At 39.9% G+C, this 16,486-nt stretch overlaps 2 protein-coding genes across 2 annotated transcripts in view; one reads left to right on the top strand and one right to left on the bottom strand.

Moving 5' to 3' along the window:
• Positions 1-203: 203 nt before the first annotated feature.
• Positions 204-11,091, bottom strand: tctn2 (tectonic family member 2). The gene is made up of 18 exons (XM_034170291.1): positions 10,938-11,091; positions 9,658-9,771; positions 8,210-8,280; positions 5,897-6,092; positions 5,683-5,783; positions 5,373-5,572; positions 5,131-5,251; positions 4,888-5,041; positions 4,712-4,795; positions 4,505-4,627; positions 4,344-4,418; positions 4,163-4,261; positions 3,912-4,029; positions 3,722-3,825; positions 3,391-3,538; positions 3,134-3,277; positions 1,248-1,336; positions 204-523 (listed from the first exon to the last, which is right to left on the bottom strand). The coding sequence occupies exons 1-18, from the start codon at positions 11,035-11,037 to the stop codon at positions 402-404; spliced, it is 2,163 nt and encodes a 720-aa protein (XP_034026182.1). The 5' UTR covers positions 11,038-11,091; the 3' UTR covers positions 204-401.
• Positions 11,092-16,308: 5,217 nt separating this feature from the next.
• si:ch211-225b11.4 (thyroid adenoma-associated protein homolog) overlaps positions 16,309-16,486 on the top strand; it is a 52,752-nt gene continuing 52,574 nt past the window's right edge. Inside the window, exon 1 of the mRNA XM_034170290.1 lies at positions 16,309-16,482. Within this exon, the coding sequence (XP_034026181.1) occupies positions 16,361-16,482 (122 nt within the window). The 5' untranslated portion in view covers positions 16,309-16,360. The remainder of the gene's footprint in view (positions 16,483-16,486) is intronic.

The following is a 16,486-nucleotide window of genomic DNA, read 5'->3' as shown; positions in this document are numbered from 1 at the left end:
CTGCGCTGGCACCTCCTGCACACTGGTACCTGCTAAATAGTTCAGGAATGTGCATCCATATCAACTTAGGAATTTCAAGGCATCATTCAGCACAGGGCCTGTATGTGCAGTACCTAACACACACAGGCATTAGCGTACAAAAAAACTAAGCTGCCTGAGGGAGTACACTCAAGGGCTGAGCCGAAATGATTCCATAAAAAATATTATTTTAATAACAAAAAAGTGCAACAGTAAAACTATTTACAAAAAGCAAGAAGGAGATACTCATATAATATGGGAAAGCACATTTTAGTGACAAGAGAACATGATTTTGTTGTAACAGAGATTCAACATTCACCTATTATTCTGCCTCCACTTGTCTTCCTTTGCATTTTCATCAGGGGTCATTCTAACCCTTTGTTTTATAGAGAGGTGCTGTTCCACACCTGTCGTATTTGTCTCCATGGAGTCCCAAGAACAGAAGCAATGAGAAAGAAGAAAACCAAGATAAGGCCCTTAGCCAGTGACTGAGAATATGGCTCTCCTGTGGGGCATAAAGTCAGAATAAAATTAATTAGGACCAAAAGGGGGCAATCAAAGAGCACACAAGTCCATTGAGTAGAAACCCCTAATGTTGATGAACAGGAACTTCAGGAAACAGCATAGTTAATGAGTATATGTAACAGTAGGTTTTGAATCAGTTGGAATAATCTGTCGGCATTATTATCCATCCATCCATTTTCTATACCCGCTTACTCCAATAAGGGTAGCATCATTATGTAGTTAAAAAATAAAGTGATTTAATTATTTTTATTTTAATGTTTCTCCAAAATCTTAACTGATCAAATCTGAAAGTATTTTTGTGTTCATCTTGGCAGTGTCTATCATAATCTCAAATCCCCCCTCCAACCTCCAGGAAGTAAATCTTAAAAGAAAAAAATGTTGTCCAGCATTATCTGTATTGTTATGCTCCATGCCAACACGCTTGCACTTAACATTCATTAAAATTGTTCATCAACAACTCCTTCCCTTGGGAATGCTCTCATTCTCCCTACCTTTTCACTGAAGCACATTACAACTTAAATCACATCAAACTCTGAATCCATTTGTTACACAAAAAAACTATATAAAATCTGTAAGTCAGTGTTTTGGAATGCCACCATCTCAGACTAATTTTGACGAGTACTAAAATAATGTCAAAAACTGTATAACCACTAAAGGATGGCACAGTAGTGCACCAGTCTCCCGAAGAGAGGACAAACTCTCACCTGTGTAATATCTGGTGATAGGGAAACCCAGCTCAGGCCAACATACATCATTCCTGTTGCAATCATACTCCGTGTAGTTGATTTGAAACCTGAAAAACAAAAAGTAAAAAACAAAGCATAAAACTGAAGGTTAGACTCAGACAGACTTTTTATATAGAGCTCCAGATGTCACATCACTCAATATTAGGAAAAATCAATGGTGCTGTAATGAAAATCAAAATACATTAAATATTACAGCCCTTTATAGTGCTTCACGAGTACTTTTCAAAACTATTTAAAGAGCCAAAACAACAGGACTTGCACTGTGGCCCTTAGCAAACGTTTTCTCTGCCTGCTCTGGATATACAGTATGACTGGTACTCTTTGGAGCACTACAAATACAAGAAGGTAGAAATGGACAAAATTCTGGATTTGTAATGAATACTAACCCTGACCAAAAACAGTACTGATAAGTATATAAAAAGTAAACTGGAAGTATACTTGAAACATACTTGCATGTACTACTTTTTGGTAAGGGAAGTTGTGCATTCTGGGCAGCGTGGTGGTCAAGCAGTTAGTGCGCTTGTTCCTACAGCATAAAGTTCCTGGTTCAAGGCCGCCCTTTCCCACTCTCCATGTTATGTGGAGGGGCATCTGGTGTATATTAAAAAAAAAAAAACACTGTGCCAAATAAATATGCTCCGGTGACCCCAAGGGAAAAATAGAGAAGCTCAAAGAACCTAAGTCCATTTTGCATCTCTCGTTTCACTAGGGGTCGCCACAGTAGATACACATATTGAATTGGCATACATTTTACACTGGATGCACTTCCTGACGCAACCCCACATTACATGGAGACTGGGTAGAGGTGGTCTTGAACTGGGAACCTTCCGCTCTGTAAAGAGCCACACTTAACTGCTTGACCACCACCCCTGCTGTGAAGCTAAAATAACTTACTTTATTAAATTGTGCAGTCTAATGTCTTCTGCTAAGACTGCTGTTATTACTGGGTGAATAATTGCCTGGCCAGCAGCAGCATTACACTGCTCTCGGTACCCGAGAATGTATTTGCAAGGGTCATTCATGTAGAATTCACTGTCTGACTCTGAAAACAGATGACTGATCTGTGTTATAGTCGCAGACATTTTTAGGAGCAGGCAGCACGGTGGCTCAGTGGTTAGCACTTGAAGAGAATTTCCTCTTCTTCATCCTGTACTAGACTGGAGATAATACAGTTTAAAGTTTTGCACAGGGTTCATTTAACCAAAGCCAGGCTTGCTGACATGTACATACTGTATGTTGATGTTGACAAGTGAACTCTCACTTGTTCCATTGGCACATTTTTTTCCTTTTTAAATTTACTTTCTTAACAAAACAAGGTGTTTTTAACAGAACCAATTTTAAAAATCTGCCAATGAAACAAGTAAAAATTCAGAAATCAAGAGCTCATTTAATACACTCTTAAAACTCAAAAGATGTTTTCATTTAACAAGACTTTTAAGATGCATTATCTAAAAACACGTCTTTATATTGTACTGAAATTTTACTTAAGTGATTGTGTCTTATACTAAGTGTAGATTAAATAGAAATATACTTGTAAGAATTTGAATTTTTGCAGTGCACACAAAGTAATGCCCATATTGTAATAAATATTTGAAAGCATGTTGTGCATTTCACAACTGGCTCTATAAAAGCAAACAGTCTACCCACAAGTCCCAAGTGGATTTATGTTATCTTGGAGATATTGACTATGTTGGATGGTGAATCTGGACATATGGAAATTGCTGAGCCCTGTGCAGCTCTATTCATGACTGCTTCAGCTGTTTCTGCCAATGTGGCAGAATTCTGATTTTGGGAAACTGTGACCTACATCCCTGTTACAGTGGTTTTGATGTTTCAGGAAGCACCTGGTTTTTGGCGCTCCTGTCTTGATGGGGATGTTGGTAAAGGTGACTGACGTAGTAACAGGAAATAACTGTGTCTCCATCGGGTCCACATATGAAGAGACCTCACCTCCTCCACACTCCAGTCCCCAAATCGACAAACTGTAACTAAAAACAAAGTATCTGTTTTGTTTTGTTTTTGTCATCCCTATCCAACATGTGAATACATTTTGTGGCACACACTGATAGGGGTACACAATAAATGTGTTCTTACTGCACACCTGACTTGTACAGAGGTGATTTCTTTTTGAGGTAATCCATCTATCACACCAGTGATTAAAGTCCAAACATGGATGTGCTGGTGGGATGGAATCCCATAACATGTGCCAGCTCTATCTTCCATAGCACTGCTTGAGTTCAGCGTCACATCTGTAAATTTCATATTATGTACAGGAGTGAGAAACAAAACGATGATTTTGCAGAACTTTATAAATGTTAGATTTACTGTATAAGCTGTAAAATTACAACAAAAATGATGCTCATATAAAATGATTAGCCATGCATTCAGATTGTTCAAAAACCTTTGTATAATTTATTCTTGCATCTACTTACAGCTTATATTCACCCAGTCTGCTGCTGTTAGAGCACCCGGGTTTCCGCTCTTAGCCACATATGTGGATGTAATCAAAGCTGACTGGAAAGAAGTAACAGTCTCTCTGCAGAACATGAAAGAAATTTGGCTTAGGCAAGTAGACATGCTATAGATGTAGCATACAGTATGAGGTCATGCTTAGTTTCTTACCTCAGGAGATCACACTGACTCAGATTCTGGCTGCTGACAGGTAACAAACATCCTGTGGTTGAATTTTCACCAAACAGAACTGGTTTCTTCTCAGCAGAAGAACAGAGTCCATCACCCACTAAGAGTCAGAAAAGGAAATAAATGTATGGTGTTATTTTTTTTATTTTTTTTTAGTGACAATATATTACACACAGTTCTGTGCAGTGAGGTAGTTATCCTAGCTGCACTATGATCATAAAAATGTGTTTTACCTGGTTTCCAAAGATTTATTGTACTCCTTTGTATTCCACCTGTATTGTTGTCCAATGTGTCCACAATTCCAGCAACAACGGGCATTCCTTCCTGATACCCTGTTATTTAATATTGTTTGTTTGCTTTAAATAATAATATAATTTATATACACAGCTTCAGTCTGGAACATCCTATACTTACATGGGTTCCCTGAATTGGGCTCCCCCATGAATTCTCCATTGAGAAACACAGCAGAATAGGTAGAAGTTAATGCCCCTTTCAAAGAAACAGGATACCAAAAATGATCTCAAAGTTATTTAAATCTATCAAGTTTTAATGGTGATAAATCAAATCTTACTGACCACTACCCTCCAGGATGACAGTCCCCACAGCGCGCGTTACAGTAATATCTGTGATTCTGTTTCCTTTCCAGTAGAATTTGTAATCTAAGGCCAAGGTCACATTCTCACACATCTGCCTCACATCTGCAGAAAAATAAAATTAATGTAAACAATTGTGCACATTTTCAACATTTAATTATCATAGGAAAAGCATTGTGAAGAGTATACCTGAGGACATCGGAGCACCCAAGCTTGAAATAAATGGACTCAAATCAACAGCCACGTGGTCCCTGACCTCCACTGTAATCACACCTAGAGCATACCCCCACACAAAAAACAAGAAATAAAGTGATTCACTGAGCTTTGAATGGTCACAAATAATGCTATGATTAAACAAAGCATACCCCCTTGCCCATCCTTCACTTGAATCCTTAAATCAGTTGCTGATGTCTGTAAGGGAGCTTCAGTTGGACAGGAGTGCAGCAGATTTAGACACCGGACCTTGAAATTTTTCAAGAATGCTACAGGAGCATTGTTTACACACTGTCCAAGGGCTTTCTGGGGAGAGCAATTTTAAAATTCTTAGAATTTATAGACTAAAGCTATACCACAGTGCATGATGAAAGAAAAAAGCACCAACAACAAACCTGTGGAATGGTGAAGTGCTGATCACTTAGAGTCAAAATTGGACTTCCTTGGGTATAAAAACTGACAGTCAATGGTGCTGACAAAGCAGGGCTTTTGAAGGACGGGCCTGGTTTTGGCGTGCTAGATACACAGAAGACACACTTTGTAAAAAATATGCAAAAATAATTAAATACATAAATAAAAAATAATCTCTCAAGTAAACAAACAAAAAACATTCACGAATAAAATGACCATTCCTCACATTTTGTCTCCCTGATAAAAGAGGCCAAGATAAGGGTTGTTCTCAGGTGGTGAAGTGACACATAAAAATGGAATCCAATCTGAAAAATGTTCAGAGGACACTGCGGAGCACTGATAGTTTGGGGTGGGAGAGACTTGTCCACCAAAAGGCCCCAGCAGACAGTGGGAGTCAAACAACTTCAAATCTCCAGGGGAACAGTCCTGTTGGAGTCAAGCAAGTCAAATACAACAAATACTGAAATAAATATTTTATTTAAAACAAAAAAGCCCTGTTCTTTTAATAATCAGCATGTAGTAAAAGATGTAAATACCTTGTCACAGCAACAACGTATATCACACACTCTGAGTGTGAGGTCACATGGACAAGAGCCCAGTGGTTGGTACACTTGGTTGGGAATCACGGTTATATTAGCTGAAGTGAAACAGAAATTTTGACAAAATTAAATGTGAAATACTTGGTTGTAATGTCTAAGTTATGTGCACGATATGAAAGCCCAATATACAATAAGATATGAGTTTTCTTACAAAGTCCAGCATCCTCAGGAAACAGCAGGGCATATACCCTGACCTGGATGAGTAGTGATGCCTGAGGTGTGTCACCCGAACATGCAGACAGCTGAAGGGTCTCCAGAACACATAGTGGCTTTGGACAGCAGTCTGTCTCATTATCAGCACACAAGTGCAGGCTTCGATTCAGTTGTACCTGAACTCGAACAGCATTCTGAGTAATCAAAAAAAAAGAAACAAATGTGAGAATTGCATGGGGGTCACGCCATCAGAGGTGATCAAATTTAAGAAAAACATCCCACCAGACCATCTCAGATCAACCTGAAAGAAATTGCAGCTGGAGGACACTGTTCTTAATAGGAAAACTGCCAGTTTTCAGGTCTGTACTGAAATCCTTACTTAAAAAAAGTCTCCAGTGTTTTAGGGAATTTTTCTAGCATTTTGTTCTGCAGAACTATGGAATGTGAATAGAAGTTTTTGTTTGGCCATTTGTTTTTTTTTAATTCCTCAAAAATCTGACTGCATGTGTAACCTGTGGCAACAGATATGAAGACATGTAAAAATGACTGTTTTAAAGGTAAAGGAGTGATATTTTATACACAGTATCACTCATCAGATTTCTGTCTGTATGTCAGTATGATTTAGATCAATTAAAGCTCAAAAACAGAAAACGCACACACATCCAAATGCAATGCAACATTCCCAAGGTATGACACCAGGCACCAAATTCAAATTTACTTTTTTAGGGACAACAAATTTCTGTTAATTTCCTAGGCTTTAGAACAGCTTTTGCATGTACTGTACCCTTTAAAATGCAGTATGGGAATAAATAGATAAATTAGTCCATCCCCTCTGGTTTGTTAACACAACTCAAAAGGTTGAAATGAGCTTACTTTTCAGTTTCTTTCATTTCCAAACCCTGGGTCTGATGCCCACCAAGGCCACTGTGGCCTTGCAAGGTTAGGATAGATACCAGTGGAGTTTTTAACCAGACTGTTTCATAAAATATTGGAAAGTGAGAGGATGCCTGAGGAGTGGCACAGAAGTGTATAAGTTTTAAGAATTGTGGCCATGTGCAGAGCAGCAGTAACTACAGAGACATAATTCTGATCACCCACATCATGAATTTATGGTCAGCAGTAGTGGCTAAGAGAAGAACTGGAGCTCTATATGATTTCATACTCAGAAAAAGGACTACAGATGCAATGTTTGCTTTGAGCAGAAGTACAGAGAAAAACAAGACGTTGCATTGTTTATGGTTTTAGAGAAAAGCTTATTACAGGGTTCAGAGGAAGAATGTGTGGTATTGTGTGAGGAAGTGGGGCAGAAAAGTATGTGATGATGGTGCAGTATGACAGTGTAACAGCAGTGAGATATTCAGTCAGCATGAATGATAGCGAGGTTCAAGGTGGAGGTGGGTTTGCATCAAGGACTGGTTCTAAGCCCTTTCTTGTCTGCAATGGTGATGGGGATAACACTGTGATCTGTAGTGAGAGTAGGAAGTACGTAGAGGTACAGTACACTCTGGATAGACGGTGAATGAAAGTCAATAAGACCAACACAGAGTGCTACATATGCTCTGAGGCCTATGTAGGACTCTATGCAGGGTAATCACTGGATTCCATAGCATGAAGCGAATGATAGTCTATGATTCTTCCTGGACGGGATGCCAGTCAGATGCAGGCTATTTTCCCAACCAAGGGCCACCTGTACCCATTTACAGCTGGGTGGACTGACAAAATGCAAGTTAAATGTGTTGTCCAAGGACACAGACAGGATTCAAACCCAGGTCTACATATTTATAGGCCAGGTCCTTATCCCTAATGGTATCTGCTCTGCTCCAAGACCTACCTACCTACTTTTTACCTACTTATTTAGAGTTCAAGATTCTACCATTTTCATTGTGAGTTACAAGGATGGATAGGATCAGGAATTACAAAGACAGTGCAGTTCAGAGGACTTGGAGACAAAGTGAGAGAGATAAGACTCATGTGGTTTGAGTATGTCCAGGGGAGGGGTGCAGTATATACTGGGAAAAGGATGCTGAGAATTGGAACATCAGGCAGGAGGAGAATAAGGAGGCCAAGGAGGGGGCTTATGTATGTGATGAGGGAGGACATGCACATTGTTTATGTGACAGATGAAGATACAGAGAACAGATTGAGATGGAGATGAAGGATCAGCTGTGCCAACCATGAACAATAGCAGTCAAAAGAAGAAGGAAAAGCAGAGGAATAAGATGAAAAAGATAAAGGAAGTTTCAAAATGCTTTTACGTATGTGATATGTGCACACAAAGTATATTTAATTCAGTCTATGAATGAGTTCCTACCTTTCCAACCTGTTCTCTCGAGAGAATCCACTTTGTTAACTCAGCTACACATGCAGGTGGGTCAATGTATCCTGTAACAAAACCATCAAATCTGTCCAATTAGAAGATTACATAATCACAATGTAGCCAAGTAGGAATTATAAAAAAAAGAAGAAAAAACTTTCAAATCTAAAATAAATTTTCTCAGTTCGTCACCCCACTCAAAAAACAAACCAAAAAGCCAAAACACAAAACCATGTTGGTCAAAACTTCACAAAAATATATCTTTTTTTTTTTAGCCACCTGGATGGTACAGAAGAGGAGTGAGTATCAAAGTAGTGCTGAAATGATTAGACTGCTTTTCTTTGTTCTATAGTACTACAATTATAAATGTCTTTGGGTCAGACAAAACAATCAATTTGAAGAAATCATCTTGAGCCCTGGCAAACTGTGATTTGCAACTGCTCTTAAAAACCGAAAGAAAAACAAGGTATCAAACAATTATAAATCAATTATTAAAATTGCTGTTAGTTACAGCCCTTTATATTTGGCAATGACTACATTTATTTGAACATGGAATCAGCAAACTGATTGTCTTACAGTCAGGCCCATAAATAATCAGACAGTAACACTTTTTTTCTTCATTTTGCCTCTGTGCACCACCAGAGAGGAGCTGAAATTCAACATTCAAGATGTGCTACTCGTGTTGATTGTTAGCTTTAAGTCAAGGAGTACAACAAAAATACTGAATTAACAGCCAGTTGTATACATTGTGCCTACCTTTTTAGTAGCACAAGTAATTGGATATGGCATTTCAAATACAAAAAGTAAACCACGTTTCTTAATATAAAAATTTCTAAAATTATCTTCATTAGACTCAAACTGAAAGTAAATCTCTACAGCCATAAACAAATTAAAATGCGTGAAATTTCAAGGGGCTGAATACTTTTGCAAGCCACTGTGTGTGTGTGTGTGTGTGTGTGTATATATATATATATATATATATATATATATATATATATATATATATATATATATATATATATATATATATATATATATATATATATATATATATGTGTGTGTGTGATTGGCTAAAATTGTGTCAATGGCGGCATTTATGAATTTGTCGAATTCTGCATAAATGCCAACTTTCGAGGTGGATATTTCAGTTGTAAGAGCTTCTTATTTTCATTTATACACATCAATCATTCGTTTATAGCACAGCCTATCTTCCCAGCTGTAGTTTATCAGCGGGTTTTCTTTTCCTTTAAATAGACAGTGGTTTTTGCTGTGGGTCATTTACAATAATGTTCCGCATTCATACTCCTTAGTATTTTTAATTGTTACTAATCAAAATATTTAATCTTGATAGATGCCATAGGTAGTACTAAGCTTGTCCTTACATGGGCACTGGCCCACCCTGACCCCTCTCTAGAACCACCATGGATACAGTGCACATTACCTACCAGTGGTGTTGGATGGAAACACGGTCCTGAGGTACAGAGAGATGTCTGAAGTGTTTCCCAGCAACAGTGTGGTGGCTGTTGGCCCACTTACAGTTAGATAGGATGGATGGAAAACTGGTGAAATAACACATTTAGGTTTGTTGCATTACACGCTAGCAACACATATTATAATGCAGCAGATAGGTAAAATGATTATGCATTTTTGTGACAAAAGCATGAAATCTGGCACACATATTCTAAATTAACTAATGCTTATTTTCAGATGTGGAGGCATCCTGGAGCTGACCTCTAATGACCTACAGGGATCAATGAAGAATTACACAGGAGTCAAAATTTAAAGTGTTCTAATCATATTGAACAGCATACCATATTATGTCTGATCATAATGATTCGAAAAAGGTATAGACTTGATTTTGACTAAATGTTGTGGATTCAAAGGGTCAGAACAGCAAAAACCATGACAAAGATCAATTTCAGTTTGTATAGGGGTCAAAGGTTAAAGTAAATGGACTGCATTTATATATTTATATAGCGCTTTTCCATCTGCATCACATGCTCAAAGCGCTTTACAGTTATGCTTCACATTCACCCATTCACACAAACACACCAATGTCAAGGTGCAGCCATGCAAGGCACTCACTACACACTGGGAGCAACTTGGGGCTTAAAGACCTTGCCCAAGGGCCCTTAGTGATTTTGCAGTCAGGCAGGGGTTTGAACCAAGGATCCTCTAGTCTCAAGCCTAATGCTTAACCACTAGACCATCACCTCACCAAGCTTGTGCCAATTTTGGTAATAAAGTGGTTCAAATTATTGGTGGAGCTAACAGATGGAATAGTTTTGTCTGTGCTGAATGCTTGGTCTCCAAAGTAAAGGTCAAACAAGGTTGATGCCCACTGGATTCTATAACCTATTTATATAGTGTAATATGATAACTAAGCATGACAGATCATGCAAAGCATTCCTTTTAAAAACTCTATTAACTCAACCAATAATTTGCATCACTTTTTACTAAAATTAGAGCAGTTTTACTTTTGACCCCTGCACAAACTGAAATTGACCTTTGTCATCCTTTTTGCTGTTTTTAACACCATAAAACCATAACATTCACTCACAGATAGTCCAAACTATACATTTTTGGAATCTTTATTATCAGACAAATAATATAGTATACCTTTCAATATGACTGAAACATTTTAAATTTTGACCCCTGTGTAATTCTTCATTAATGCCGCAGAAATTTGATTAGCAAATGCTAACGGATTAACTGTGCGTCTTACCGATAGCGCTTTTGGTGTTATACCAGGAAAAGAAGAATAAAATGAATAACAACAAGTGTGATTTAGGAGAGGAAAAGCAGCCATAAACCACATCAGCCATCTGGTTTATCCATCGGGATATAAAAACAAAACAAAACGACGCTACGAAGCATGAGTCAAAAAATGAAGCAGCGTATCGAAACCTAATTTGTTTATCCGTCATCACGTGGTAACACGTAAACTCAGCTACGTGCCTGCGTCACTGAAGCGCCTTACTTGAAAGAAAACGAGACTCCTGTACATTAAAAATGAACGCAAAACTACACTCAACAAAAATATAAACGCAATACTTTTGGTTTTGCTCCCATTTTGTATGAGATGAACTCAAAGATCTAAAACTTTTTCCACATACACAATAATCACCATTTCCCTCAAATATTGTTCACAAACCAGTTTAAATCTGTGATAGTGAGCACTTCTCCTTTGCTGAGATAATCCATCTCACCTCACAGGTGTGCCATATCAAGATGCTGATTAAACACCGTGATTAGTGCACAGTTGTGCCTTAGACTGCCCACAATAAAAGGCCACTCTGAAAGGTGCAGTTTTGTTTTATTGGGGGGGGGGGGGGGGGATACCAGTCAGTATCTGGTGTGACCACCATTTGCCTCATGCAGTGCAACACATCTCCTTCGCATAGAGTTGATCAGGTTGTCAATTGTGGCCTGTGGAATGTTGGTCCACTCCTCTTCAATGGCTGTGCGAAGTTGCTGGATATTGGCAGGAACTGGTACATGCTGTCGTATACGCCGGTCCAGAGCATCCAAACATGCTCAATGGGTGACATGTCCAGCGAGTATGCCGGCCATGCAAGAACTGGGACATTTTCAGCTTCCAAGAATTGTGTACAGATCCTTGCAACATGGGGCCGTGCATTATCCTGCTGCAACATGAGGTGATGTTCTTGGATGTTGGCACAACAATGGGCCTCAGGATCTCGTCACGGTATCTCTGTGCATTCAAAATGCCATCAATAAAATGCACCTGTGTTCTTCGTCCATAACAGACGCCTGCCCATACCATAACCCCACCGCCACCATGGGCCACTCGATCCACAACATTGACATCAGAAAACCGCTCACCCACATGACGCCACACACGCTGTCTGCCATCTGCCCTGAACAGTGTGAACCGGGATTCATCCGTGAAGAGAACACCTCTCCAACGTGCCAAACGCCAGCAAATGTGAGCATTTGCCCACTCAAGTCAGTTACGAGGACGAACTGGAGTCAGGTTGAGACCCCGCTGAGGATGACGAGCATGCAGATGAGCTTCCCTGAGATGGTTTCTGACAGTTTGTGCAGAAATTCTTTGGTTATGCAAACCGATTGTTTCAGCAGCTGTCCGAGTGGCTGGTCTCAGACGATCTTGGAGGTGAACATGCTGGATGTGGAGGTCCTGGGCTGGTGTGGTTACACGTGGTCTGCGGTTGTGAGGCTGGTTGGATGTACTGCCAAATTCTCTGAAATGCCTTTGGAGACGGCTTATGGTAGAGAAATGAACATTCAATACACGAGCAACAGCTCTGGTTGACATTCCTGCTGTCAGCATGCCAATTGCACGCTCCCTCAAATCTTGCGACATCTGTGGCATTGTGCTGTGTGATAAAACTGCACCTTTCAGAGTGGCCTTTTATTGTGGACAGTCTAAGGCACACCTGTGCACTAATCATGGTGTCTAATCAGCATCTTGATATGGCACACCTGTGAGGTGGGATGGATTATCTCAGCAAAGGAGAAGTGCTCACTATCACAGATTTAGACTGGTTTGTGAACAATATTTGAGAGAAATGGTGATATTGTGTATGTGGAAAAAGTTTTAGATCTTTGAGTTCATCTCATACAAAATGGGAGCAAAACCAAAAGTGTTGTGTTTATATTTTTGTTGAGTGTATGAAGTAATGTAATTTACACAGTGTAACGTGTTTAAGAAAAGGAGGAAAAGAAGGGGTAACGTCACGTTTTTCCACACTGGGAAGTTATGGAGCTAAATCCAGGCCAAAAGTTTTGTAATCTGAAAATAAAAAAAGATTGAAAAAATAAATGTTTTGGCCCCGTTCTGGCATGGGAGGGCGTGGCTTCGATTGAGAGGGGCGTGGAATTGTGAGTGACAGGAGAGCAATCAGTCCTCACATGATGTTACTTTCAGGAAACGTGGGTACTTTGATAGCAAGGTTGGGTAGGATTACTTTGAAATGTAATCCAAAAGTAATCAGATTACAAGTAATCCAAATGTATGTACATACATCCATGTAATCCACATGTATTCTTTCAAAGTAATCCTACCCAACCTTGTTTGATAGCTAATGACTTAACACTTTCTCTCCACTGTATTGTCTTGATACCTGTAAATAAAGTGATGCTAAGGACAAAGATGTCTATTACAAGTAATTCTAGACCACTCTTGGTCATTTTTGATGTTTAACAACTGGAAAATATGCAAGAATGTAAAGTTTAACACCTATACATAAAAAAAACAATGTGTCCCAAATCCACACAAGACCGTGAACACAGCGCAGCGTCACCGCATAAAAATGAGGCAGGTCGCTCATTTTACAGGCTGCCAGCAGTTATTATCCATCAAGCAGTGGAGTGTTACGAGCTTTCTAAGTGACACACAGAGAGACTTGGCTCAGCAGATCTGAAGGAAGCTTTAATATGGCCAGAACCAAGCAGACCGCCCGTAAATCCAAATCCAAAGCCACCCGGAAGAGCGCTCCAACTACCGGCAGTGTGAAGAAGCCTCACTGTTACAGGCCCGGCACCGTGGTGCTGAGAGAGATCCGCCGCTACCAGAAATCCACCATGCTGCTGATCCACAAGCTGCTCTTCCAGAGCCTGGTGAGAGAAATCACTTAGGACTTCAAGACCGACCTCCACTTTCAGAGCCCTGCTGTGATGCTCTGCAGGAGGTCAGCGAGGCTGACCTGGTAGGCAGCTTGCGGATCAGCAGCTCGGTGGATTTCTGGTAGCAGTGGATCTCTCTCAGCGCCTCAGTGCCGGGCCTGTAACGGTGAGGCTTCTTCACAACGCCGGTAGACGGAATGCTCTTCTGGCTTTGGCTTTGGATTTACAGGCGGTCTGCTTGGTTCTGGTCATATTAAGTTTACGCTGTGAAACTGCCGGACACTTTGTTACATCGTCATTAAATTCACTATCCGGTACAACATATGGATCCACTGAACCAACTGCTACACATCAATACAATAAACAGTTTCCCGAGGGTTTAAAGCCTCGTAATAAGCTTTCATTCTCTCTATTTTCTTTCACGTGCCAGCCGCGTAGTAATCCACGATGGAGACGGGAGCAGAGTCATTATCTATAAAAGTACCCACGTTTCCTGAAAGCAATATCATGTGAGGACTGATTGCTCTCCTGTCACTCACAATTCCACGCCCCTCTCAATCTAAGCCACGCCCTCCCACGCCAGAGCAGGGCCAAAAGTTTGAAACTGAAAAAATAAGATCTGAAAGTGAAAAAAGATCTAAAGGTGAAAAAAGAAATATGAATGAAAATAAATTAAAAAACAATTACAGAGCTGAATCAAAAATATATTTAAACTGAAAAATATATATCTTACACTTATTCTTATTTTAATAATACTTTTTAAATTATTATAAAATTCAAGAACAAACATTGAATTTTCAGTTTCAAAATTCATTTTTTCAATCTTTTTTTATTTTCAGATTACAAAACTTTTGGCCTGGATTTAGCTCCATAGGAAAGTCATCTCCATTTTTCGCTAGGATCATGTTCCGTTGCCATGGCAATTTGCGACTCAGTGTGATACAGAGAGACACATGGCGGCAACACAGACCTCTTGTACAGCTAAAGAGTTACATTTTGGAGGTGAAAAGGAAGCTATGGAGAAGGGGGAAACATAGAAAAGGGATCCTACAGGGAGAAGTTAAGTGAGAGTGATTGTTGGCGTGGGTTCCCTCCGTGTGCTCCGGCCAGGGGTGCCGAAAAGGGGAGAACAAGGAGAAGGATTCTAGGAGCCCATGATTGACAGGGGCCCAGAGAGGCCCTTAACACAATTGTAACACTGACAAAATAATATGGAGGGGTTGGCCAGTAAGGCTTCTTTTCACGACGGGGCCCAAAATCTTTGGTGGTGTCCCTGGCTCCAGCTTCCTCCCACTTTGACCGCAGGTGCAAGGGCAGATCCAGGATTTTGTATGGGGGGGGGGGGGGGGGGGGGGTTGTGAATGTATGTCCGTTGAGCTTCTGGGGTCATGCCCCCCCAAGAAAGATTAGAATTTTTAGGTGGCATTTCCTGCATTTTGGTGTGTATTTCACCACAAAATACAATCACAAGGGAAAAGATACTTTATAACCTGTTTTTTAATTAATTTGGACTTGCACAATCTTGAATGTGATGCTATGACATTATGATGACAAGTAACATAAAACATTTGAACTGTCAATGGTTAAAAAGGTGAACAACCTTGCTATACCTTGTGAATCATGGTCTGGTACATATTTATCAAGCTGAGTCACTTGTTGCTGAATAGAGCGTTCAGAAACAGCATTCAGTGGGTGTTTTGGTCCATGAAAGGAGGCGCATGCATCCCCCAGATCTGCCCGTGTAGGCGTGCGTGAGATTTTGAATGTGTCTGTCTACAAGTGGCCTTGCGATAAACTGATGTCTTGTCCAGGGTGTACACTACCTCTCACCCTATGCCTGGGCTCCAGCACCCCCAGTGACCCTAGATTGGAGTAAGCAGGTATAGATAATGAATAAATTCTAGATCACCTGCAAATCAAAATCACTTTTCCAGAACATTACCCATCTGCTCGCCAAATTTAATTGAAATCAGTTCATTACTTGTTGAGTTATCAACAACAAATGCTGGTGAAAACATTACCTTCTTGGTGGAGGAGGTAATAAAGAACTTATTACTGCGTCTGTTACTTTCAGTGGAAGGGTGTTTGTCCCAGAGCGGGTAGATGAAAAACAATTTCAAACAATATGACATTCTAAGCACAGAAATAAGGAAAAATAGTTTTAAAAACAGGTAGAGGAAAGAGGATTACAGTGGGACATGAGATATGTAGAAGGAATCATCTACTGCGATTTGTTGCACAGCTCGACAGCAATGTGCAACAGAGGAAAGTATGAAAAGAAAGAAACAAGAAACCGAGTCACAATCAATTTTTCAGCATGTCAGGAAGAAAGAAGATACGACAATTTAAATCTGAAATGCTGTACATTGCTTTTTTGAAAAGCCTGAGCCACACTCCAAGCCGCTAGATGGCAGCATGATATATAACCCTGTCGGTCCACATTGGTCACGTGACGAGCACACGAGTGCACGAGCACAGTGTTTTACCGGTGTCAGGGTCTCAGTACTGGGTGTTTTGTATAGTGCGTGTTACGTTACCATGTTTGCTTTTGAGGATTTAATTACAAATTTACAGGACTGTATGATAACCGAAGACAAAATTACAGACCATGTCAGACAAAGACTTAAGCTGTTTTTTCAGAAGTTGTCTGAAGCTTCCAGGTTG

Source organism: Thalassophryne amazonica, chromosome 5, assembly GCF_902500255.1.
Source record: "Thalassophryne amazonica chromosome 5, fThaAma1.1, whole genome shotgun sequence".
NCBI lineage: Eukaryota > Metazoa > Chordata > Actinopteri > Batrachoidiformes > Batrachoididae > Thalassophryne > Thalassophryne amazonica.
This window is presented reverse-complemented; position numbering and strand designations above follow the sequence as displayed.

Coding starts and splice junctions, on each gene's coding strand:
- tctn2 (XM_034170291.1), bottom strand. CDS start 11,037: ATGGCTGATGTGGTTTATGGCTGCTTTTCCTCTCCTAAATCACACTTG. Junction 6,093..8,209: donor CGAGAGAACAGGTTGGAAAG/GTAGGAACTCAT, acceptor TTGATTACTCAG/AATGCTGTTCGAGTTCAGGT. Junction 524..1,247: donor TATCACCAGATATTACACAG/GTGAGAGTTTGT, acceptor TATGCCCCACAG/GAGAGCCATATTCTCAGTCA.